At 38.6% G+C, this 24,834-nt stretch overlaps 1 protein-coding gene across 1 annotated transcript in view; it reads left to right on the forward strand.

The window, feature by feature from the left end:
• Positions 1-24,834, forward strand: part of KIAA0586 (KIAA0586 ortholog) — a 72,578-nt gene that overhangs the window by 18,053 nt on the left and 29,691 nt on the right. Inside the window, exons 17-29 of the mRNA XM_086463377.1 lie at positions 2,775-2,963; positions 3,867-4,054; positions 5,290-5,388; positions 6,584-6,664; positions 12,454-12,650; positions 12,853-12,971; positions 13,583-13,767; positions 16,265-16,424; positions 17,018-17,243; positions 17,796-18,043; positions 18,525-18,610; positions 20,739-20,873; positions 22,512-22,692. Coding sequence (XP_086319503.1) covers positions 2,775-2,963; positions 3,867-4,054; positions 5,290-5,388; positions 6,584-6,664; positions 12,454-12,650; positions 12,853-12,971; positions 13,583-13,767; positions 16,265-16,424; positions 17,018-17,243; positions 17,796-18,043; positions 18,525-18,610; positions 20,739-20,873; positions 22,512-22,692 — 2,094 coding nt within the window. The remainder of the gene's footprint in view (positions 1-2,774; positions 2,964-3,866; positions 4,055-5,289; positions 5,389-6,583; positions 6,665-12,453; positions 12,651-12,852; positions 12,972-13,582; positions 13,768-16,264; positions 16,425-17,017; positions 17,244-17,795; positions 18,044-18,524; positions 18,611-20,738; positions 20,874-22,511; positions 22,693-24,834) is intronic.

The following is a 24,834-nucleotide window of genomic DNA, read 5'->3' on the forward strand; positions in this document are numbered from 1 at the left end:
TTCCAAGTTTTCTGATTTTAATGGCTTTAGACTAAGGTCAGCCTTTAATAAAGGCATTAGTTGTCTTTGACTCTTCTTGTAAGACAGCTGGTCAAGCTGCTTAATTTTTGTGCTTTCCTACATCTTGCCAATAAAACAGAAAAGTAATACTTCTGTGTTTCACATGGGTCTCATGAAGACAAAATAGTGAAATGCTCGAGGGCTGCTAATCTGAAAGATGCTGTTATGGCAGGAAAGTATAAATAATGAAATTAGAAACAGATCTGTACTCCTCTAGAGGAGGAGTGCAAATAAAATGAAACAAAGTTGAATGAGCATTTTAAAGCACCAGGTTCTTAAAAAATAAAAAAGAAAGAAAGAAAGAAAGAAATCTTGCTCGCCTTAGGCGTGGTTAGTTCTTTCTTTCATGGATCTGCACCCGCAGATTCCCTTCCTAGCCTTGATGTACCAGGTGATAAAGGCTTAAAAATTGTTGGAAGTCGTTGGCCTTGGGTTTGATTGGCTGGAAAATCCAGACTTATTAAATGACTCTTATTTTGTTAGAGCAGTCCACTGAGCTTGTTTTAAATTAGTGTTAGAATAAGGATGTTTATTTAAGACTGAAATGGCCATCTGGAGAGTCTCTTTTCAGTCATTTTATAACTCTCTCAACCATTTTCTTTGCAAATAAACTGTAGTGACTAATGCTTGGTTTCTTATGGGAAGTTAGGAAAAAAAAATCCAACTAACACTTTTATGAGTAAGAGGGCATTTCTAAAAAAAAGTTGGAGTTGTTTTCTTGCATAATTTGAACCGATAAATATATGTAAAACACCAGGTTTTTAAAGCTAAGTTTAATTAAATGTCTAGTTTCTGTTGAGTGCAAATAAACTTTTCGGGGGGGAAACGAAAAGTTGAAAGCAGTTAAAATGAGGTGCTGTGTGTATGCGGTACTTAATCATTCTTACTGTGAGAACCTTGTTTTTACAAGCTGACGGTATTACAGATACGTTGCCAATTTCTGCTTTTACTCAAAAGTTCAAGGCCAGGGGGGACTGTTAGATCATGTGGTACGACCTCTTCTAAATCACAAGCCACTGAACTGTATCTATTTATGTTACTGAGTCCAGTAATTTGTCTTTGACTAAAGAACAGTTTTTCTGGCTAGCCTATGCTCCGCAGAAAGGCACATGCTCATCATTTAAAGACATCAGAAATTCTGCCCTTAACTACTTCTTCCCATGGCTAGATAACCATATGGTTCAAAAGTAAATGGGACGCTTCAAACGTAGTATCTGATTTATAGTGAGTTTTTGGCTTCAGTTTACAGCTACTTCAGTTTCCAGGTGATTTTTCTTTTAAAAACAAAAAAGGCCTTTTAATGTCCAGTCTCTTTTAATACTTACAGAATTAGTACTGAATTCAGTACTGTCATAATATGGAAGTATTCTCCTGCATTGATGTCCTGTTGAGACATCTGAGGATTACATTTATCCCATCAACCACAGCATTGTGATGTGATTTCTCATTGCATGGCTTATCCAACATGACCTTAAAGCCTTTTTCAGACACACTTCTTTCTGACCTGTGTTTTCTCATTGAACAGTTACGACTTGCCGTTCTTGTTTCTAGGCTTATAACCCATAATTTGTGTGTACAAAAACATCACTTCTGGAGTGAATTGCTTTACTTGCTTGTCTGCCTTTGTTGGAAGTCACAGTATCAATCTTTGTTACCCTAAATTTTATAATCATTGACTTTTATTTTTTAATTAGTTAGGAGGCCATTAAATGTGAACAGAGCTAAAAAGGGCTTGTTGCCGTGTGTTAACTGACCATTAATACAGGAAGGGTGGTGATTAGAAACAACAGAGGAGTAAGATGATATTTTTCAGCTGTAGTGAAGATACAGAGTTGGTTACCCATGTGTTTCTTTCCAGGTCCGTTTTCCTGACGCCTACAAAAGAGCAGTAGAAGCACTTGATTCATGATTGTTGACTCCTTTTGGGGGGATGTTTCAGGCAATTTTTATCCATTTAGATTAAAGTTAATAATTTCCTTAATAATATCCATTGTTTGCAAAGAGTGTAGGTTGAATAAGACCTTGCATGACTGTATAGTGAGAAATGCAGCATCGCAGTAAATGTTCTCCTCTGCTATATGCTTAGGCACTGTTACATACAAGTTACTTCTGGGTGGCTGTTTAGCAATACGTTTTCAAAACTGGACCAGAAAATCAGTGCTTCCTCGATGGGACTTACGGGTATTAGTTATGGCTTTATTTTCCAGTATCAGTGAGTTGTTAAACCAGGAATTTGTGCATTATACCTGTTCCTGTGAGTACCTGTCAATCTTGTGGCTGGCGACAAACTGCATGTTAATCAGAAGAACAGCAGATGAAAATTTGGCTGTGTTCTATATCCTGTCTGTTTTTTATGCCAGGCTTGCACGCTCTTCTAATGCTGTATTTCAAACCTAAATCATGGGTTTCTTCTTAGCTGCTAAATCACATGTTTCATTCCAACCTACATCCTTGTGTCCTTTTCTTCACATTTCTGTGCTTTTATTTGCTAGATTCAGATGCTCAAAAACTGCAATTTTAACTCCTTCATTGCTGTCAATACTGAGACATCTAACTTAGGACTTTTAGATTCTGCCCTTCCTGTCTTCGTCCCTCATTCCCTCCATCCCACAGCAAAAATTTATAATTTTTTTAGAAGAAGGGCTTAACTTAGTGAGATGTTACTGGGTTTGTACATGTGTTGATGACATGCATTTTATCTGCTCTTGTTTCAGGTACAAAGGTAAAGTCAGCAAGAACGCAGACTTGTTCTCGCACACAGAAGGTGGTAGCCAGCCCTAGGAAACAGCATCCTTTATATGCACTTGCCCAAGAAAATCAGTATGTTTTTAGTCCAAGTCAAGCTGTGCCCGCTGTCTGTGGTCCGCTTGAAGGCCACCTAATTCCTATGGCTATTCCACTAGGTAGGAGCAAACCTGTAGAAGGGTGTGTGAAGGTTAATTACTGCTACTTCATGAAAACACAGCTTGCATCTTCTTTACGTCAGTGATTTGCCCTGGCCCATGAGATTTGCAGCGGCCCTTCTCATGGGAAATCTACATGGGGGAACAATTTAAAACGTTCTGGTTTTCCTCATTCTTTGTGCTGATGTCTGGCAACACTCTGACAGAGCAATTATTTGCCTAGCTGTACGTACCTTCTTTGGTACACTTCACATTCCTAGGGTTCTTGTTCTGGCTTTAAGTTTGGTACCCATGTCAGCAGAAACCGAATCACTGGCTCTTGGATTCAACATTTATGGTGACTTCAGCCCAACGATTTCAGTGGGATTGTGCCAGACTAAATTCATTCTCATGGCTCCTGCATTTCTGGACCTTCAATAGAACCTTTATATAGGCCTTGTTTCAGGAAGGGTTAATATTGGCATTTAAAGAAGAGAATTATTTTTAAAAAAAGGTGTCTCAAAAATTTATGGGATGCTGTACTAAGTGTACTGGTATTTTGAATAAGATTAAGAAAATGTGAGGTGGGGGAAAGCATGGTATGCGATTTTGAACAGCAAACACAATGTAGTTATTCTCGTTTTCAGCAGTAGGTGTCACCATAGTCAAGAAAAGTGAATAATTTTTAAAAATGGCCGTGTTCAGTTTACAGTTTCTGCTGGGAATGCCTTAAAGTTACCTGGTGAAGCGCTGTACTTTAGCTAGTGTTAATAGGGGATTTTTTAATTGGTCTGTAATTGTGCAGCAGATCTCAGTCTGACTCATGTGAAACGCAGACACCCAGAATTTAATTTTAATTAATTTATTAATTTACTGACTTGGGAGATTTATATGTTTCTTTAATTATTTTTAAACTGTCCTTAGGTCAAACCCAAATTAGCGACATCTCAGTGCAGCCTGCTGGAGTAGTTATAGGTAAACCACATCCCGTTACAGTTACAACCTCTCTTCCTCAAGTGCCACCAAAACCACTGGTTGAGATAAAAAAACCAAACATAGCTGTAATAGAGATGAGATCGGAGAAAAAGGACCCACCTCAACTGTCTGTGCAGGTACATGTCAAGAGTGATGATTGTTTGTTCATTTTAATAAATACTAACTGAAGACAGTCTCATCCATCAGTAACTGACTTCAATGTCAGCAGACGGTTTTTACTGAAAACATAGAAACATACCGAATGGAGGGACCGAGAAGCTGTCATGCGATGCTAATATTTTTATTAATATTTTAACAACTGTCTTTATTATTTGACCAAAATAGAAATCTATTTATTCTGTAAGTCAGCTCTGCAGGGTGTTTGTAAAATAGTTCTATGGCATGTTTTCTTTTTTCTTTTCCTTAAATGAGATTTTTTGAGCCAGAACAAACCTGGAACTAAAAAAGTATTAGTATAAATGTCAGTTTTCTTGGATGACTGCTCTGGCCTTTTAAGATTTCTGTTTCAAGCATGGTAGTCAACCCAAGGATTTCACTCCTGATTAATCAGCCATTGCAGTCCTTACCTAGTGGGTTGCACGTTTGTTTTAAATTTTTTTGCACGAGTCTGTTGTCAGGGAAGTTAATGTTTCTTACATGTTTGTTATTTTGGATTCAAATTGTTGAGAATATACATGCTCCTACACAGACCTTTCAGATACAAATGATTCATGGAACTCCAAGTTAAGTACCGGTAGAGTAGTGTGTGGTTTGTTCCCTTGCTGTATCACTGTATTCCACCCATATGTATTTTTCTGTTATTTTGCCCAGTTTTTAAATGTTTAAGGTGTTTTTTTTTTTCCCCCCCAAAGACCTGAGGAAGCATTTAAATCTCTGTTTTTAAAAACCCCCATGTTTTGATGCTGTAGTGGACACGCCTTTATTACAAACTGTATTGTAATAGAGTTATCCCTTTATTTTACTATACCAGATGTATGACAGTGTGAAGGCAATAACCAGCCTACACAGTGGCTTGTGGGCCAACATAGAGTAAATGAATTGAAAGTCAAACACATGTGCTTTGTAAATAGTTACAGGTATACTCACCTTTCATTGCACACAAGACAAAGTATCAGGGAATTAGAGAAGAGGAGAAATCAGGTACTGCAAGAATATTTCTGGGGATAGTTTTTGTATGTTACAGTATTTTGGTTTCCAGAACCACGTTGTTATCAGATACAGGTATGAGAAAAGGAGGTCACTGAAGCTTAGTGGCTCGGTAGCAAGTGGAAGAGAGACTCTAAATTAAAGTTTGACAATAGTAGCTGAGATAATACATAGATTTTCAGATTGGTGCTTTTTTCTGTCCTAGGTGTTACCAAATGTAGATATTGACAGTATTTCAAGTGACAGTATGAGTGTAAACCATGTTCCTCCAGCCTCTGAACCTGCACTTCCTCCTGTTGATGCTGTAATACAGGTATTGATTGGTCTGAATGTCTGTGAAAATGAAATTACTATAAAGTTATCTCATTATCTTGTTTTAGTTAGGGAAGTTGGACAGTTCCAGGAAAAATGGAGTAATTATTCTGAAGAATTTGTAATATGTGGTATTTGTTTAAGAAAATGAAAAATTGCAGCAAGACCCTGTTCTTCCAAGATTAAATAATTAATGTAGCAAAACCCCAAGAAAAATGGTGTTTCTCTGTCCTGTTAAGAGTTGTAATCCATTATTGGCCTATGTCTGTCTTATTTATACTGGCTTCTGTGTTCTTGCATGAAGACTGAGGGTGTTCTTCATTCCTCCATCTGCTCCTTGGCTGTACATGAGTGGTTAGTGGTCTGTTTGTGTAGCTTGTTCACTGCTAGCCTGTCGTGTGTGGAGCTGGCTGGTCTACTCTATTCTCTTCCCGTATAACTTTTCAAAAGTGTTTTTAATCTAATTAGGCAGTAATGAGAGTTTTTTGTGCAATGGAAAGGTTAACTGCTGTGTGCTGAATGATAAGGTCGTAAACTAGAGCAACTGTTTACAGGATGTCCTGTTGTTTCTTCCAGTGGACTTCTGTCTTGTGCCTTGCACAGACTGGGCAGTGTGAAGGCACGGTGATGCAGTGGTTATTTTTGTATAGTTACTGTACCTTCTGTTTTACCTGTGTGTTAGCTGCTCTTCTGACTGAAGGATTTAGGTTCTCCAGAGTCCTGTGGTCAAGGTATTCACTGAATGAGACAGAGACCATGGACTAAAATAGTGATTATTATTTAAAAATGGTGTTATTAAATGACACTGTAGAAATGACACGTACGTAAATTGCTTAAGACACTTCTAGACTCATGTGCTATGTTTTACAATATTTCCTCTTACTTATTTTTTTTAATAAGAGTTACAGGTATTGTCCTGAAACTTTTAGTGGTGAGATATTCCATTAGATTTGGTAACAGCCGGTTTTATTTGTCAGCATATGAATAAAAGTTCTAATAATCTCTCTTCATGCTATGCAGAGAAATTCCTCCTAACTTCCAAGGTGGGTAAAGCATTTTTTCCTGGATTCAGGCTGTTGACAGTGAGTGGTGATTTAATTGCATTCTTGTAATGAAGTTTTTCTGCTAATGCATTTCCCGCCCCGCCAAGTATGAAATACCTAACAATTTTAATCTGTCTTTATTAGACTCCAGAAGATATACATAGTGAGGAGGAAGACGGAAAGTTTCCGGGAACTAATTTCATTGATGTAACTGATGTCATGCAGGTAATTATATGCCAAAGGCGTCCTTTCCTTTTAAACGTTTTTATATTTGTTTTATATTGTTCTGTCATAATGGAAACACAATGCAGAAAATCAGTTTGCTTTACTAGCAACTTTAAAAACAGACATTGTGAACAATGCTGAACTGCTTACAGTGCTATAAACAATATTAGAAGTTAACCTGTGTTGGTAAGTAAAGGACCTTCGAAGAATTACAATAAAAAACTAAAATTAGCTTTTACTTGAATGTGTTAGAATCCACTAGAAAGAATAGTCCTCCAAAATCAGTGGTGATTATAACACTTAGATTTCACAACTTCAGACTCTGAATGTCATGCCTTTATAAGATGCTCTTACAGATTTTAAGTAAGATGACCTATATTTTAAAATGTGAAAGTATTTTCTGAGGGTTCCCTTTTAGAAAATTTTGGTATAGAGCAATTTGCATGTGCTTTTGAGGTCCTAAAATGCTTTAGCATGATACCTGATTTCAGTCAAACGTGGTGTAACTTTGAAAAAAAGCCCAAACAAGCCGTGTATGTGCACAACGTGCACTGTTCATCTCCTGGATCCCACTAAGAGTTTACAAAATGTTTGTTTTGTTGGATGCCTTGTTAGTGTGTCGGTGCACGTTTAACCATGTTGTTTCTGGATTATGATAGCACGGGTTTATTCGTGATACTCTTTTTACAGTTTAATTTTTTGCAGTTTAATTTTTAGGTAGCAAGTCCTTTTTTTGGTTAGCTGACCTCTTGTCAGTCAGCGTGGGGGCTGACAGCCCTCAGGGTTGGAGAACCAGCCTGTATTTCACTTCTCCAGATTACGAGTAGAAGCAGAAACCCAATGGTAGCTGGGACAGGCTGCCTCTGAAGGAAGCAAGATGCTGCCACCCAGCTGTGGTGGAGTATTTTGCCTCTGTTGAAGATGGCAGCCTCCACCTCCTGCTGCATTTAGGACTCAGTAAATACCAGGAGCTTGAAACTGCTGTTGCTGGCCGGTATTTCTCCAAGTGCTTTTCCTCAAGCTTCTTTCCAGTGAGCTAGACTTGCTGCATGCATGTCAAAATGCACCCAAAAATGTATTCTTTTTACTTCTTCTGTGTGCTCCTGATCCCAGGATTAGAGTATACATCAAATATTAGTTCTATAGCCTGCAGGTCAGTATGATAGATTTATTTTTTAAATGAATGAATCATTTAACATTATCATTTAGTTAAAACAGTCCTAAAGGGGTGGTTTACCTATCAAAACTGAGCAAGTGCTTTATATTCATTTTTAGTTTCAAAATTACCTTATGTTACTGGAAGGGAGGAGTTAAATCTATTGGGACAACTTTCTTCTGTGTGCACAAAAAGCTTTCTTTTACAAAAATAAATAAGAAAGCTATTTAAGAAATCAGTTTAAGAACTAACAAAAAAAATGCTGCAACGTTAAATTTTTTATATGTGACTAATAGTTATTCATCTTTTCTTTTTTCATTTTTCTCCTGGATTGCTTTTATCTTTTATTTTTGGCAATGGGATATATTTTAACCACAATACCAAAAAATGTTCCAAGTGAAACATATGTTTGGCCTATGACCACACAGACAATGTTCTTCAAAATGTGCAAGGCACACACAATGTGGAAGCATAAAATCAACCTCTGGAGTGGCAGGGGTATTTTAAGACATCAAAAGAAAGCAAAGTTATTGTTATAAAAGAGGCTTCAGATTCATGAAAAAATGTCCATAAAATGCTATACAGGAAAACAGCTTATTGTTGTCTTCCCCAACACCCCTTTTGTTATGAAAACTTAATTCTGTTAGAACTGAAGAGGATACGTATTTGTGTGAAGTATCTTTTTTCTTTCTTTTTTTTTTCTCTCCTTTCTTCCACCAGGGAAGGAAAAAACCCAGGATATTGCAAAAAGGCCTCAGGACCCTGTCCCAGGCATTTCCTTTTCCTAGGATTTGTTTTACCTTTTCTACTAGAAGATACTTATTTAAGAGATACTTAGGAGTTGAAATGCTCATTGTTACCCTTGGTAGCCCACGAGGCAAGGCTGCGGCAGCTGCCTGCTCCCAGGTCCAGCCAGTAGTGAGGCGGAGTGTGTACTGCCCATAGGCACATGCACACACACACACACGTGTGCGATATGTACGTACATACGTGTACACGTGTGGCTGCACAGATCAGCAGCACCAACGGGCTGGTCCTGTGTCCCCTCTGCGGCAGTTCAGGAGGGAGGTCTGGGGTGTAGGTGTGCTTGTGTGTGTGCACATGTCTGTATGTGTCTGTGCACAGGCATACACACGTGCAGTGTGGATCCCTCCAGTATCTGGCATTAGACACTCAGTCCACCCAGTAGCTGGCCCTGGGTCCTTTCCCACCCCAGCTCTGGCACCTGGACGTGCAATCCCCTGAAAGCTCCTTCCTCAGGAAAATAATTGGAACTTTTGTCCCGATTCGTCTATTTTCCCACACCTGTACCTCTCCAAACCACTTTGGTCCTTCCTTCTCCACATGTCTGGTGTTTCCCCGTAAACACCACATAACAAATGTTGTGCCATCCCCATATACTCTTCCCTACATCCCGTAATAAGTCATCGTGTCATCACCTCATCCAAATACCCCTGCCCAGCCCTTTGAAAGGTGCTATTGGAGAGTCTTTCCACGGGATCGTCTTCTGGCCTTCGCCCCTGGATGCCGGGGCTGAGCCCTCTCCTGACAGCCCTGGGAGCAGCCGTGTCAGGGCGCTCGGTTGTCGTGTCCGGTTATTCTCCCACCTGTAGTCATTCCTCTGTGCTCCTTTGTGTGGGTGGAGACAAACCTTTTGTCACATAACCTGACAGTAATTTGTTTTAACAGTTTTGAGGACTGATGCAACGTGCCCCAACTTAGGAAGCACAAGCCCTGCCATGGGAAGAGGTGATGGGCCTTGTTGTCCCATTACAACCTTGCTGTCTAGTGCTTGAAGACCCAGAGCTCCATCTTCCAAAATAGTCGAAATAGATGCTCTTATTTCGCAATAAGAAAATTCGCGTGTGGAATAAAGCAGAAAAAGCTGTTAGAGCTTTGATTTACACACTGCTTTATTTCTGATCAATGGCTGCACCTACAATGAAGTAGGTTCAGACTTTTTGCAGAGGAGGTTTCGTAAGGCCAGCCCTTGCATGGACCTGGCCTTATTCCAAAGTGAGAAACTTGCTCAGCTAATAAGAGCCCAGACCGGACTCTCAGATTTACTGAGTCTACTCTCCAGCTTCTACGAGCAGCCACATCCTGCAGTGTCTTTAGCAAACTTACTAGGATTTAAGATTAGAGGCACTTTTTGCTCTCTGTGACGTGCCCTAATTGCAAGGTGGGGACTTGTTTCTCGGATTTTTTGCTTCATTTTGAATACCACCGCAAAAAAGATAACCTGCGGAGATCTGAGTAAACGTATTTTCCTTAACCCTGGTTTACCACAGATGCTTTTGGGGGCAGTGATTTTTTTTTTTTTTTACTTGTATAACTTCAGACAAAAGATCATAGGTGGCACCTGCAATGCAGTCTGACCTTGCTTGTGAAAATTGCTTTAGAAATCCGTCAGGAAGAAATCCATGGCTAAGATTTGGATGGCTTTAATAAAAGACTATGCATATCTATGTTTGGTAATGGAACAAAATTAATCTATACCACCTAATAATTTCAAACATTTTTTTAATTATCTGAATGTAATTTGAGAAATAGAATTTCAGCTTGATACTTTATTATAAAGTACAGTGATTAATATTCCAATCATATATGAAAGACTTTCTAATTTATGCTGTATTTTGATTGGGTGTCATGGTAGATATTTTCAACAGTCTCCAGGGAGGTAAAATGCAGAATTGAGTGCATATTATTCAGGTTTGGTCTACAAGGTGATATATGTGCAAGTTCAATCTGTATAATTAAATACTGACTATTACAGTATTTTTTTATTTCAACAGAGATAATATATCACCTTAAAATGAATATAATTTTCTTTTGGATATGTGCACTATTAAATATAAAGTATATTTGCACATAGTTTACAAATGCAGGAGAACTGCAAGTTTGTCAGAAGTTACTAAATTTCTGTAAGATTTATTGTATGTACTTGGTTTATTTAATCCAGATGTTTGTATTTTGCATACTTTCAGAAAAGATTATATTAAATAGGCAACATCAAAGAAAATTTATGGAGTAACACAGGCAGAAGAAAATGCATAATGAAACACTGGACAAAGACATCTTTACATTTGCTGTCAGAATGAATTATGGTTATGAATACGTATATCCTAACAGAATGAACTGCTTATCAGCTTGCAAGGCATCCAGTGCCATTCTGAGTTTAACTTTACTGTCTTATTTCTATGCCTAGAATGGTTTAGAGATCTTTGTCACCCAAATATACATATTCTGGTTTGCCTGCTTTGTAAGTTACAGCTTTCTTTTCTTTGAAGAATTATTATGATTTAAAGATCCAGAAAGATCCTGCTCCCCAGTAGCTATTTGTTGTAATACACATCATGGACCTATTTGACTTTTCAGTTTTAAAGTATATTAAGGTAGGAGGGAAGTATTAATGCTGGGTTGGGGAAGGAGACAGGAAAACGTTACTATCTTTTTTTTTTTTGCTTATTTTTGTTTTTAGTGATTTGTTCTTTTATTCGTAGAAAACATACAGCTCTTTAAATTATTTTTGGGTTAAAAGTAAATGTAATTTATTTAAGGGAAAAGAAGGCTTTTTTCCTCCTTTCACTGTGGTGGAGATTAATCTTAGTAAATGTAGATTTACAGTGAGCTCTTTTATGCAACACCACATACCTCTCACTGGTAATTTAGGGCTCAGCTCTTCATCTCTTTCTGGCATGCCAAATTTTCTTCTTAGAGAATCATATTACTATTAGAGACATTTGTTTTTAATATTATGAGCGAAGGATGCAGGTTCTCATCCATCACGAGATATTTCTAAAGTGTTACATTACGATATGATGGGTTGGTGACTGCTTTTTGGGACTTGATGCTGTGTTATGTGCTGGGGGGGGGGGGGAAGGAGAGTGGCATCTTTGGAAACAGTCAAACATTCCAGTGCACACCGAGTAACTTCCGTAACTTTTCAGAAATAGCACATTAAGGTTAAATTCAAAGTGCCTGTGAGGATCTTGTGAGTTGATTACCGAGAAATACCTTTTAACTTTCAGCAGCTGAAGTTAATGAAAGTGTAAACACACGTGTAACATAGGTGTGAACTGTTCATATCTAGCCTTCAGTGCTGGCAACTTTGTTAGAGTTTTGACTGACTACATGCTCATTGACTTTTGGGAATGTATCTCTTCAGACAGGAGACTTTAAAATAAAAGTTTAATTTCTAAAAAAACCCAATTGAACAAACCCCAAATCAAAAACCCTAACCCAACAAGTAACTGTAGAAAGTTTCCTCAGCTTTTTTGCTTAAAGAAGGAGCACTTCTGGAGTATATATTAAAGAAACCTGACTTATGTTACAAGTAAATTTCTCAAGTATTAGCATTACCATTGGCTCCCTGCCCTGTGCAGCAGAGGCAGGAAATACGAGCCAAATCGTGTTTTACTTAGCAGTTCCTATAGCTTTATACCTCTACAGATTTATGATTTGCTAAGTTTAGAATTGTATCAATTAACTCCAACATACTAAGAAGGGAGAATGTGGTTTATGTGCTGTGACACATCTACAAATGTTTCTTAAAGAAAAAAATCTGATGGTTACCTCAATGACATTGCCTTCCAGAAACGCACCATAACTTAATTTACTACTTATTTATTAGGATCAGGAAGAGGAGAGGGATGAAATTCCAGAATTCTTTGAGCCTCTTCTGGAGCTTAATGGACAGTTTAAAGTTGCCTCGCCAAAATACAATGGTCCTTTGTTTCCTCCAGTGGCTTCTGCTCCTCAGCAGTCTTCTGATGTTTTGGATGAACTGATTCAAAGGAGAGAAACTATAGAAAACAGGTTGATAAACTGGTGAGTTGCAACGTAACAAAGTGGCAAGAGAACACATATGGAAGAAGGAATGACTCCATAAGAATACCTTCCTTTCTTCTCCTCTCCCTTCCCTTCTCCTTTTTCCTTTGAGCTGCCTTGCGTTTTGTGTCAAGAATGCTCTTTTGTATACTTTTAGGTGTCTTGGTGTTTGCTGATAGTTAAATGGGTTTTATTCTGCTAGGGTGGAACAAGAAATAATGGCAAAAATTATCAGTGGGATGTACCCAGTTCAGAAAGAAACAGTGCCCAGTGTTAGCATCTCGGAGAGTGAAGACAGTGAGACTGTAACCTCTGACATTGGTAAGTAGGAGTTACTGTTCTCAGCAGATGGATTTTCTCAATTTTCGGCTAATTTTAAGAAGCTGTGTTGGTAGCTGTTGACTTGAGCCAACGAGTAGATAATGCTGAACCACTCAAGCTATAAAATGCAAAAGTGCACATTTTAGTTTATGTTGAGACAGAGCAAGCATTACAAGACCGTTGAAATAAATAGGAAATAAATAGGAAATAAATAATCTAAAAAAAAAAAATAAAAGAACACATAAAACACACCACTGTACAGATCAGCTTCTGTTATTTGCCATCTAAAGCAGATTTGGCATTTTGCTAAGCTTGTGATGTTTGTTTGCCTTTCTTTGGTTAATAGATACGTCAAAAATTACCTCCCTTATAATAAATGTGTGGGAATGGGAGACAAATCCTTTCTCCTGTGATGTCACTGCCCTTCACTGCTGTCTTGTATGATCCTGAATTGCTTCTTTACTGTTGTTTCTCTATCTGTAAAATAAAGAAATCACTTTTTGCAAAGAAATGTTTAGAAGTTCATAGAGAATAAAATGAGTGGCTGCCGTACAGTACATGCCTTTTAAGAAGTGAGACCTGGATGTGTGCTTATGTTTCTTCATTTTCAGTTGAAGTTGCAGGTGGTAGAGGATTTCAACTCTTTATCAATGCTGGTGTGCCTGTGGACTCAGAAATGATAAGTCATTTTGTAAATGAAGCTCTCAGTGAAACAATTGCGACCATGCTGGGTAACAAGCAGGCTCAGAAGGCAGTTCCTTCTACAAATGTTCTTCCAAGTACAGTGATTATGATGGTAAGAGTCTGTTTTATTTAAGCTGTCCTACTGACTTTCTAAGGGATAGTTTCTTCGTGGCATGATGGCTCAACTATGTGCAAGACAAAGATGATGGAAAAAGACTGATGAACTGAGTGTGCATGATTTGCCTTTTTTGATTATTCCTACTTATACCCCAACAAGCAGTAAGATAAAGCCTATTTCACTTCAAAAAATTTTGGAAAAGAAAAATTAATTAATTCCTTTGTGCTGCGTGCAAGATGCTATATTTATTTACTTACTTTAAGGCTGAGCACAAAACTGGTTTCTAAGGGAAAGACTTAGTATTTAATTTCACGTTGTCAAAAGCTAGCTGGTGTTACTTTCAGCAAAACCTGCTATGCTACTTGCTTGCAAAGAAATTAAATATGAAGAAACTAATTTCTTCATATAAGAAGAAATAGAAGCTGAGGGCAGTATTATTTTTGATCTTATGGGCTTGCAGCCATTCTTTAATATCTGTAAAAATGACTATTAATTCTTTTTAAGTTTTGAGTTCAGTAGTTTTCTGTAAATGCTTAAGTGATTAGTAGAGCTACCTGTAATACAGAATGATTTTCTCTGTTCCCTTTGATAATCGAATGACAGCTGGCTCTTACTTTGATAACAACATGGCTGTGCTACAGTCTCGTGGTGTATAATGTCTTTGGGATGAATGTGGAAATTGCTGCACTTAGAAATCTGACTGTTCAAAGCTTTGTTGAAAGTGAGATCAATTCTTCTGTTCTGCTACAGTGCGTATAGACTGAAATACCACCTAATGCCTGCTGTAAGTGACCAACAGATTTTTCTCTAGTCAAAAGTAACCATTTCACTGCTGTAGGCTTAAATACAGCCACCCTGCATCTAAAGAGCTCTTCCCCACTTCATTACAGCTTAAGGAGGGTTAAAGAGGACCGTTCTTTGTAGCTTGTTCTTGTGATACTTAGAAACCCCTTCTAATAACCGTTCTACATGTGCTAATGGCTCTCTTATGCCTTCTTGTTTCTGCACCAACTTAAACTGAAATGTCCTTAGGCTGAAATTGTTGTTTTCTCTTTACTCTATATAATCATTTGTGCACTTGAAGAGATTAGTTTTGTCCCTTTTGGCCTTTGTTTGATTAGGCTGAATAAAGCAATTGTCCTTATGTGTACCATTTTTCAAACTCTTGCTGATGGGCAGCACTTTTCTGTTTTCCAATTTAGATTGATCTTGACCACGGGTAACACTAATATGCTAATAGACATTTCTAATAATAATGTAGTATGGAAGATGGGGTTTCCTCAGTGTCTTGTGCTGTAGTAGTGATACTCTCCCACCTTTATTGGAATCTCAGAGAGCTGATTATGGTTTTTTTAAAGCCTTCCCACATTTGTGGCTAATAGTGATCCTTGGACATTTGTAAGGTTTTTTTCTTTTCCTTTTTCCATTTCTGCTCAGCTTATAGCAGAAGTTCTTGAATATGTAGTTTATGCATTCTTGATCTACCCTTTCTTACTGTGAAGTTTCCTGTCTAGAACTAAAGCTGACCAGTCACCGAGTTCTTTGGTGTTCACAATGTTACCTTGTTCCACTTCCCATATGAGTTTTTAATAAAAGTCATCAGTCTGAGGGTTTATTCTTCAGAAACTAGCCTGGAAGCCTTCTTTTAGCCCCGTTATCATGTTTTCTTTATGAAATGTCAGAAAACAGGGCTGGAAAAAACCTGGGAAGATCCATCATATTCCTCCATAGCAGGCTAAATGACAACCATCATGCTTGCTTGTCAGACTTATCTCCATGGCTGTCATTTTTTAAGGAACATCACAACTGTGTTCATGCTTATTTTAGTGCTTTATTGTCTTGGCTATTGCTGTGTTTGTAATTTTCTCTTTAGCTGATTCTCTTACCATAAAATTAGCATACTGAGTCGATTTTATCCATGTCATGAAATATTTTCTTGCTTAACTTTGTAACAAATGCTTTATTAAAATTCATATAATCATATAATTCATATTTAGGCTGGGCATTAGGAAGCATTTCTTTACTGAGAGGGTGGTCAAACACTGGAAGAGGCTTCCTAGAGAGGTGGTTGATGCCCCAAGCCTGTCAGTGTTGAAGAGGCATTTGGACGGTGCCCTTAACATGCTTTAAGTTTTGGTCAGCCCTCAACTGGTCAGGCAGTTGGACTAGATGATCATTGTAGGTCCCTTCCAACTGAAATAGCCTGTTCTGTTCTATACACAATGATCCCCGAATGTAATCATTCTAATGAATAATTTACTGGGTTTTAATTTACTTTGTCCAGGCATACCATTTAGCCTGGTGCAAATTTTTGTTTAGATGGAGGAGTTAGATCCGTGAAGCATGTATCTAAGCAACCACTGCTCCTGTTCTGTGATAACCTGCTTTTCTCTCTCTTCCTCAGCTATCTCTGGGGATACTTGGAAGACAGGAATTTTGCGTTGAGATAATAACTGTGGTTACAATTTATTTTTTTTTTCCCCCCCCTCAGGAGTCTCTTGTGCCTACTCCATTGCCAACACCCCAGGCCACACCACCACAAACACCACCTTCAGAAAAAGAATTGCCTCCAGTCAAAACTCCAGAGTCTTCTCTATCTCTTACAGAATTGAGTGGGGATGTTCGTGAACATGAAAAAATTAAAGAAACAGGTAGTGAAAATAATAATTGAAGTTTAGAAGTAGCAAATATGCTTTAATCTACTGCTTTTAATTTTCTTCTTCAAAGACACATTCTCTCTCAGTATAAATATTCTTGAGGCTATAAATCAAGTGGGTACTCATGTGGTACAAAAATTATGAGCTAATTCGTTTAAAAAGCAAACATCTTTTATTTGGTAACAGTTCTGTTTTCAAACTTAATGCACACTTCTAGGGTCTGTGTGATTTCCACCCCTCCCAGCCCCTCCACACTTTTTCACATCAGAAAAATAGCTGTCTTTTGCTCCTTCGTGTGTTTCTAATGTTAATTAAGCCAAATTTACACTCTCCAAGTAAAGCAGCTTGGTTTTTAAAATGCAGAGCAGTCTGCCTTATTGAAGGGAGTAAGCAATTGAGGTTTTATTCTCGCTCTTTAAGATGCCAACACTTTACTTAACAGAAACTAGTCTTAATCTAGTCTTGTCTCCGTTACTATCGTAAGGTATCACAAAAACTACAAGCACTTAGTAGAACTGACTAGCTGTCTGTCTGAGACTTGCTTCCTGCTTTCCTTTCTGATCTGAAATTTGACTTCACATATGCAGGAGTTCAGATTCCAGCTACCACGAGTTGTGTTGGCACGCCTGTGGTTACCCCTGTCAATACACCTCCTAGAACTGCCACACCAAGCCCTCCTGCCTCAGAACGGGTCTCCGAAGCTGCGAAAATGGAAAGTGCAAAGCCTCAAAACCCATGGGATGATGCAGAACTTCCTCTGGAAGAAGAGAAACCCAGTCCTTTAACTGAAGAACCGTTCTGTCCCAAGGCTGTGTGAGTTGAACAGGCTGCACAGTTTTCTCATTTCTTAAAAAATGTAAATACATATATTCTTCCTACATATGTCCTCAAAAAGTGAGTAGAAAGAAATGGTTAATATATATGTCAGGAGCCATTGAGATAAGCCAGAATTCTTTTTTTTTTTTTTTTAGTTGCTTGACTTAGGTTTTGGAGAAAAATGTGAAATCAGGACGTTTCTCAGGATTTATTGGTCCTTATTCATTCCTGCTGAACACTGTACTTAGTAACTCACATTGTTATACCCGCCAGTAATAAATGCAGTGACAGTGAAATATTGTACTATTAGCATTTTATTTTTTCTATTACCTCAGTGGGAATACACATGGTAATTTTTAGTTATAACCAGAAATTCATTAATACCGTTATTTAGGCTTGTTGATTCTCGGACTATTCTGTAAAATGCTGCGCTCTTTCATTTGAAAAAAATACTTGCAAATCAATTTATTTTCAGGATTGGTTTAAGACTTTAGTCTATATTGTTCGATGCATTTTGGTGTATTCGTGATGCCTGTTCTTACATTATAGCGAGATGTCAGTGGCTAATGATGAGGAACCAGAGGCCTTGATTTTACCGTCTCAGCAGCCATCAGCGAGGCCCTTCGAATCGCTTCCTTGCAATCCACAGGTTCCGTCACCTGTGCCTACAGTTAGTTCTGGGCTGTCCACGCAGGAAAGCAGCCTCACCCTCACAGAAACTGAAACAGAAACTGCAGACAGACCCATATCAGAAGGGGAGGTACTCTTCAGCTATGGACAAGTGCTGGCTGCAAGAGGTAACTAACTAGAGAAATTTGTGGAAATTAGAATTTGGATTAATTTTTTTTCTTTATAAACTTTTCTTCCAGTCTACTGAAGTTACATTTCATACATTTTCTGATAAAACTGCAAGCATTAACCTGGTCCTTAACTTTCAGTGCGTGGTTTTGGATTTAAGAGACCTCATTGCTCTTTTTCTTGTCTCTGAACAAAGTGCTTCTGGTTACTAATGAAAAAAGGTTAAATCTGCTCTTTTGTCATAAGATCAACTTGGAAAATAGTTGGGACTGTCTTGCACAAGTACCATGTGGTGCTAAGTTTTTGTTAAAAGCAAAGTGTAAGAGTGATTTTCTTGGAAGTTGAAAATATGTCTTTATAATACACATCCGGCTGTAGGAATTTCCAACTTTACTAAAGCACTGTGTTGCAATTATTAAAGAATATGGCCTTGGCTTTCTGTCACATAACTTGCATTTTTTAAGTATTTGTAACTTAAAGTATTTTTCATCTTAGCAGAAGGAGGACTGTCCCTTCCAAACCTTGCTGAAAGCTTAACAAGTACTTTACGAGATACCAATGAAATGGTAAGGAAATGTTTCACAAGGAAACGGAGTTAGTGTGGTATTTTAGCTGGAGCATCTTGATAAATTGGATGTGCTTTAAGCATTTTCACTTATTAACTTTTTAAATTTATGCTTTTAAACTGTACACTTACAAAGAATGTTAGACTTTCAGAACTCCAAAGGAAAAAAGCACATTATACAAAATAATTTATATTTTTTTTAAAGTTGAAGGTTTTATATACTTCTGTAGGGGAGAGATAGCTAATACGCATTTTCATTTCTTCATTGTTTTTAAAGACGTTTTAAACAGAATAGAACATTGTTATGCTCTGAGCTGTTTCAGCTTTGAGCCATCTTTTAATTGCTTCTGTGCTTAAATTATTAAAGTAGGTTAGCTGAGGCTGGAGTTAGTTAAAGCTGCTTAAAACTTCAGTATAGTTTCTTACCTGATGGCTGCTTTAGTCTGTTGTCATGGAAGCCTCCCAAGTCAAGGTATTCTCCATTCCCTTTCTCTTTTAACACTTCTTTTCCTCAAATGTCTGGACCTTCCCTCTCTGGCTTTGTGTAGTGCCTCTTGGTAGGACATAGCTGTCGTAGAAATGGTAATATCAGGTAGAGTAATACTATGCTTAAACCAAACTGTTTTCTTTACGAAAGAATAAAAAAATTGATAGTGAAATTGTAATAGTACTGGTTGGAAGGGAACTCCAAAGGGGTTTATAAAAACTTCTTGGACTGCCTCCACAAGAGCTGTACAGCTCTTCTGGAAGATGTCCAGGTAGTTGAAATCTGCCACGAGGGTGAAGACCTGCAAGGTCTGAAGACCTGCAAGGCCACCGTCATCCTTCGCTGCATTGGGAAGAGCATTGCCAGCAGGTCAGGGAAGGTGGTCCTTCCTCTTCACTCAGGACTGGTGAGACAGCATTTGGAGTATTGCATCCATTTACAGGCTCTGCAGTACAAGAGAGATAAGGATTTACTGGAGTGAGTCCAGCAAAGGACTACAAAAATGAGTAAGGGATTGGCGCATCTGTCATACTGAGGGAGCTTGGATCATTCAGCCTGGAGAAGAGAAAGTTCTGAGGGGATCTTACTGATGTGTGTAAATACCTGGTGGAAAGAACTAAGGAAGACAGAGCCAGACTCTTCTGGGTGGTATCTGGTGAGAGACAGGAGACAGCAGACACAGATTGAAATCAGGAAATTCCTTTTAAACATAAGAAATGTATTTACTGGGTGGGGGTGGCCAAACACGGGAGGAGGTACTGCCTTGAGCAGTTGAGTTGGACTAGGCAATCTCCAGAGGTCCCTGCCAATCTCAATAGTGCAAAGTTTAAATGTTGTGGAGTAGGAGTCCCCTTTTCTTCTCCCTGCCTATCCTTCCTAAACATTTCTACCCATGCATGGCCATACTTCACCTGAGCGTACTTGCCCATCTAATATCCCTGAATTTATTCATGTCATGGTTGTGAGACTGTGCCCTGAACTTGCAGATCTTTCTGTCTGTTGTCCAGGCTTTGCCATGTGAGTGTCTAGGCACCTGAGGAGAATGCCCTCCCTCCTGATCAAGACTGTAAAAGTTCCTTTTGTGGGCTTCCCTTTAGGTGCCTCCTCTGTCTGCCAAACGTCCTCTCTTAACCTCTGGGCTTAAGATTCTGTTATCAGGTGAACTTAAAGTAAAGTTCTCTTCATCAAGTTAGAAAGCTTGCTTGCTAAGATATTCTTCCCCCTCTTTGTCAGCTGGATTGTAACTCCTTCCAATAGGCCTCCATCCTCAAACTAGGCTGTCTGGTTGAGGAAGTTAAATCCTTGCTGGGGAGAGCAGCTCGGCAGCCCGGTCGTTGCTAGCAACGAGTATGTGTGAGGATTTTACTGTTTCCCTGAACTTTGGAGGCCTAAAGGACCTTGTTCTTCTCTAAGTATTGCAGTCTTTTGTATCAAATATAGACTCTGCATGTCTGTGGGTGAAGGGAGAAAGCAGTATGTCATCAGTTTGCTTACTTCTAAATGCCTAGGTGAACTTTTCGTGACAAAAGTTCAAAGTGCGGAAACTGAAAAGAAAAAAGCTTAATTGTGAACTAAAGTAGGAATGACTCAAGTTCCTACAAAAACTAGTTTTGGATCATGTATTATGTGAATTTTGTTTTAGGATTATGATCCTCCTAGTGAAGGGCAAGTGGTGAGAAGACTGGATAAAGGCTATCACAGGGACCCTGTCCTGACTCTTTTAGCCAAATTAAATCAAGCACCTGTTGCTGCACAAGAGAGAATGTACCATTTGGAGGTAACTTACAGTCCTTTTCCTCTCAATAAAGTAATTTTGATGTGATACTTTCCTTCTCAGAAATAGGTGAAATATTTCAAGCTTATCCTTCCTGTTGGCTATAGAACAGGCTCGTACGCTTCGTTCCCTGCTGGATGTGAGCCCACTTCTGTTGGCTGTGTCCTCGTGTAAAACTTTTTAAAAACACTGAAGGTTATGTGTTGTTATAAATGAATTAGCTGTACATAGGATCACAGGTACCTAGTTTTCGAGGTGTGTATGTGACTGTTGAGCATACCAGATTTACCCTGTCACTTTGAATACCAGGGGTTTTCTGTCACTTCTGCAATATAAGTGGATGTTTGACAGTACAAGTTCACTGCACTTAACAGCCATATGAGTGTTTTAGGGAAATATAAGAACAACTCAGCAAATGTTTACATGCACTTTTGCACATGCTGTTGATACTGGTCTTGGAATAAAACCTCAAAATACTCATACTCAGTTGGCAGAAAAAACAGACTAACAGAAAAATATAACCGTCTGCATCACAAAGGACAAAAGTAATTTTGTGTCACATATCTAAGTATTTTCTATGTGGAAAATATTGGTTTGGACTGGACGTCTATTCTAACTGATGTAGCTGGAGGAATGTTTAAAGGAAGTGAACTTTGAATACTGCAGTGTGGTTCATGAATACCTTTATTTACAGCAGATCTTGTTTTTTGTCACTTTATTGATGCATGTGCAGTTTCTTCCTTCTGTCTTGGTCACTTTAGTCTAAATAATTGCTAACTTCACTCACCTCCTTAACTGTTCCTTTGTCTGTCTTTATTTTGCTTAATGAGCTCTGGTGGATGGACTTAGTGAAAAGCTTTCTACAGTGTCAGCTCTGAGTCTGACTGTAATTGTAGTGACATTTTCTCATCAGCACTGCCAATTACAAATACATCTCTAATTTGTCTTTTCCCTTTCCCATAGTCACGGACCGCTCAGTCTGTCCATACAAGACACTAATAAACGCCCTGCCCCCCACCCCCCTGATTCTAGCAAGGTGTGTGCAAGCTCACCTTCTCATTTATAAAAGAAAGAATATTCTCCTGAGTGTTACTAGTATTGCCTTAGAATGATACTGTGCACGTGTGTGTATGTGTATTCAGCATGTTTCCTGCATAGAAGCAAGCTGGGTTTTCTCTGCGGCTTTGAAAGTCAGAATCCAGAGAACCTTCCCTGTTCTAAGTGCCATCCAAACCTACTTAAAAATTGAACTTCTTATCTGACATGCTGTACAACAGAGAGTCAATAGCTTTTAGATGCTTCCAACATTACAAGGCCAGGCAGTGAACAATGGCCGTATGTGTAACATTTAAGACTTCGTGTGCTAAAACTATAACTTAGATTCTGATCATGTTGGGATGCCACTGACAAAGTAAGTGAAGTTTTTTGCTGTGATTCTTTTCTGTCCAGTACTGATAAGTGTAGATCTTGCTTCCAAACCCAGTTAGATGATACCTCCTCAGTTTCAGTTTTCTTTTTTCAGTAGACTTCAGATTATAGATGCTTTAACGGTTAACGTAATTAGATAACAATGCCTGGTTTTGGAAGAAAGCCATTGCGTTTTTTTTATACCTGCTGTTCTGATGTTGATGTTCTATGTAGGATTCTGATGATAGTGTTGGGGAGCTCAGTGAAGGTCAAAGGCCGAGGCTCACCAGAGCAGCAGAGAGAATCCTAATGGGACGTTCAGTTTACGTGGACCATCCAACTGCTCGGACTTCTGAGAGCAGACCGCACTGGGGTTTCCGTTCTCCATCGCCAGGGCAGCTTGCCCAAACTGGAGGTACAATTAAACTGTCATTTCTTCTTTGTGACATTTATGTGAATTCTGAGGATTTTCTATAACAGTATCTGAAAATTTCAGAGAATGTGTTCAAAATCCAAAATTAAAAATTTATAGGCAGCTGCTGCAATGGAATCATTCCTATTCTGAGAAGTGGATTTGAGTCAAGCCTTTTCTTCACCCTTTGTCTGTAATATTCTACAATTTGAAGAAAAATCTTGGCAAGTACCCACTTACCTGTACAAAAGTTGACTTATAAAGTAGGTGTTTTGTTCTCTTAAGTCAAACTGAGTTCTCAAAAACACTGAAGTTTGACCATTCTTGAAGTTGGTTTCCATAGGACAGGTATTAACACCAGCAGTTCAAGCTACTTCTTTCTGTCCCCTTACACAGCGCTCCTCCTCATTGTTTTTATCACTCTGACAAGGTGATACTGCAGTGTCTCCATAATCAGTAATATATTTTAGCTTCATATATTCGTATAACAATATGGAAATTCTTTTTTTTCCCAGCTGAGAGTGTGCTGAGGCACACACATAATGGCTTGTACAAAGTAGTGCAGGGATAAGTTGCTATGGTAAAGTAGGGAAATTATTTCTTTTCAGTTGAAACTAGTGCTGTAACCAAAAGCCCATCCTTCCTCTCCTTTATTTTTTAACCCCGTGTCTCTATTGTTATCTGAAAATGTACTTCCATACTTGCTTAATTAAACTGCTGCAAGCACATAGAAACTCTTTGTTTTGGTGACTGTGGTTTTAAGTATGATTAAACAGAAATAGTTATTAAGCTGTTACAACACAAATGTGGTTCATTAAAAGTTATGTAAACTAAAGTGATCAAACAGCTGGTTTTCTGTCCTTTTAATTTTCTCATTTATGAATTTGACAAGAGAAGCATATCTCACATTATCAACCCTCAACCAGTAGGAAGTGGATTGAAATTTAATGTGTTCAACATGTGGCAAAAATAATCTCAGAGAAATAAGAGTATTTGCTTAGTTTTGAAGTGATTTACATTTGAACTGGTTACACAGGGAGTAAGCTTTTTAAGCTGGCTGTTACCTAACATTTTGGACCAGCTGCACCACCGTCAGCCTTGGGAATACGTTCTGGTGCGTTATATATTGTCACACTTTTACCTGAAAGTGGTTTGTTGAATGTTGATTGGGGATCGGTTACGTTGGGCTCCCCGGCGTAAGACATTTCTCCGAGTCACTTGTTTAACAGTGTGTTGTTAGGGGACAGTCAGAGCATTCAGCACACTGTGAGGTAGGAATAAATTAGTGATCTAGATCCATCTGCAGTAAGTCTCTAACAGTGCTTAGAACCATACAGAGAGTGAGAAGGTGCACGTTAGTGGTAGAGCCTGTCTGTTAGGGATAGTTCCTTCTCACCCAGACTGTCCGTAGCTGTATCCGGCATAACATGTTTGTGTCTCCTCTATATCTATTTCTAAATTTTATTTAATTTAATTTAGGATGCTCTTTGTCTATCCTGTGAGTATCTAACACTTTTCAAAGCCAGCTCCTCCACATGGTGGTAATCTAGAAGCAGTGTGTTTCTCTAGTAAGTTTTTATGCTCATCTCTCTACGTCTCGCAGTATTGTTTCTGTTGTAGTGGTTTTTTGAGAGGAGGCAAGTGCCCTGGACTGACTACCCTAGGGGAGTGCCCTGTGCTTTTACGTGATCTGTAATAATCCCAGACTGAGTTCTGTTGCATTCTGATGATTTTTAACTTAGCTTCCCTCCCTCCCCACCTCTGAACACACAGCACAGTATTCATTGACATTGCTGAGGAAACAATGTCGCATAAAAGCTGGGATCTGCTTTCAAGACAAGACTGTTTTCGTATCAGGGGTGAACAGAAAATCTTGTTTCCAAGTCCTTTTGATAGTGAAGCCAACACTGAATAGGAAACAATTGTTCTTGGGGGCTGGTGAGTAGGGAAGGAATGATCTGTGGCTGTTTCTTCCAAATCTTTTTTTATCTGTCCAGTGGATACTCAGTTTCTCTGTCAGAATGAGTCACTCGCAGATATATCCATAAAAATTCTGGGGATTGTGTGTCTATGTGTATCTTCAGTTTTGTGCCCAGTTTTTATTTGTATCATGGAAACATGATGTCTGTTTGTAGGATGGAGCAG

Source organism: Leptosomus discolor, chromosome 3 (assembly GCF_034619465.1).
Source record: "Leptosomus discolor isolate bLepDis1 chromosome 3, bLepDis1.hap2, whole genome shotgun sequence".
NCBI lineage: Eukaryota > Metazoa > Chordata > Aves > Leptosomiformes > Leptosomidae > Leptosomus > Leptosomus discolor.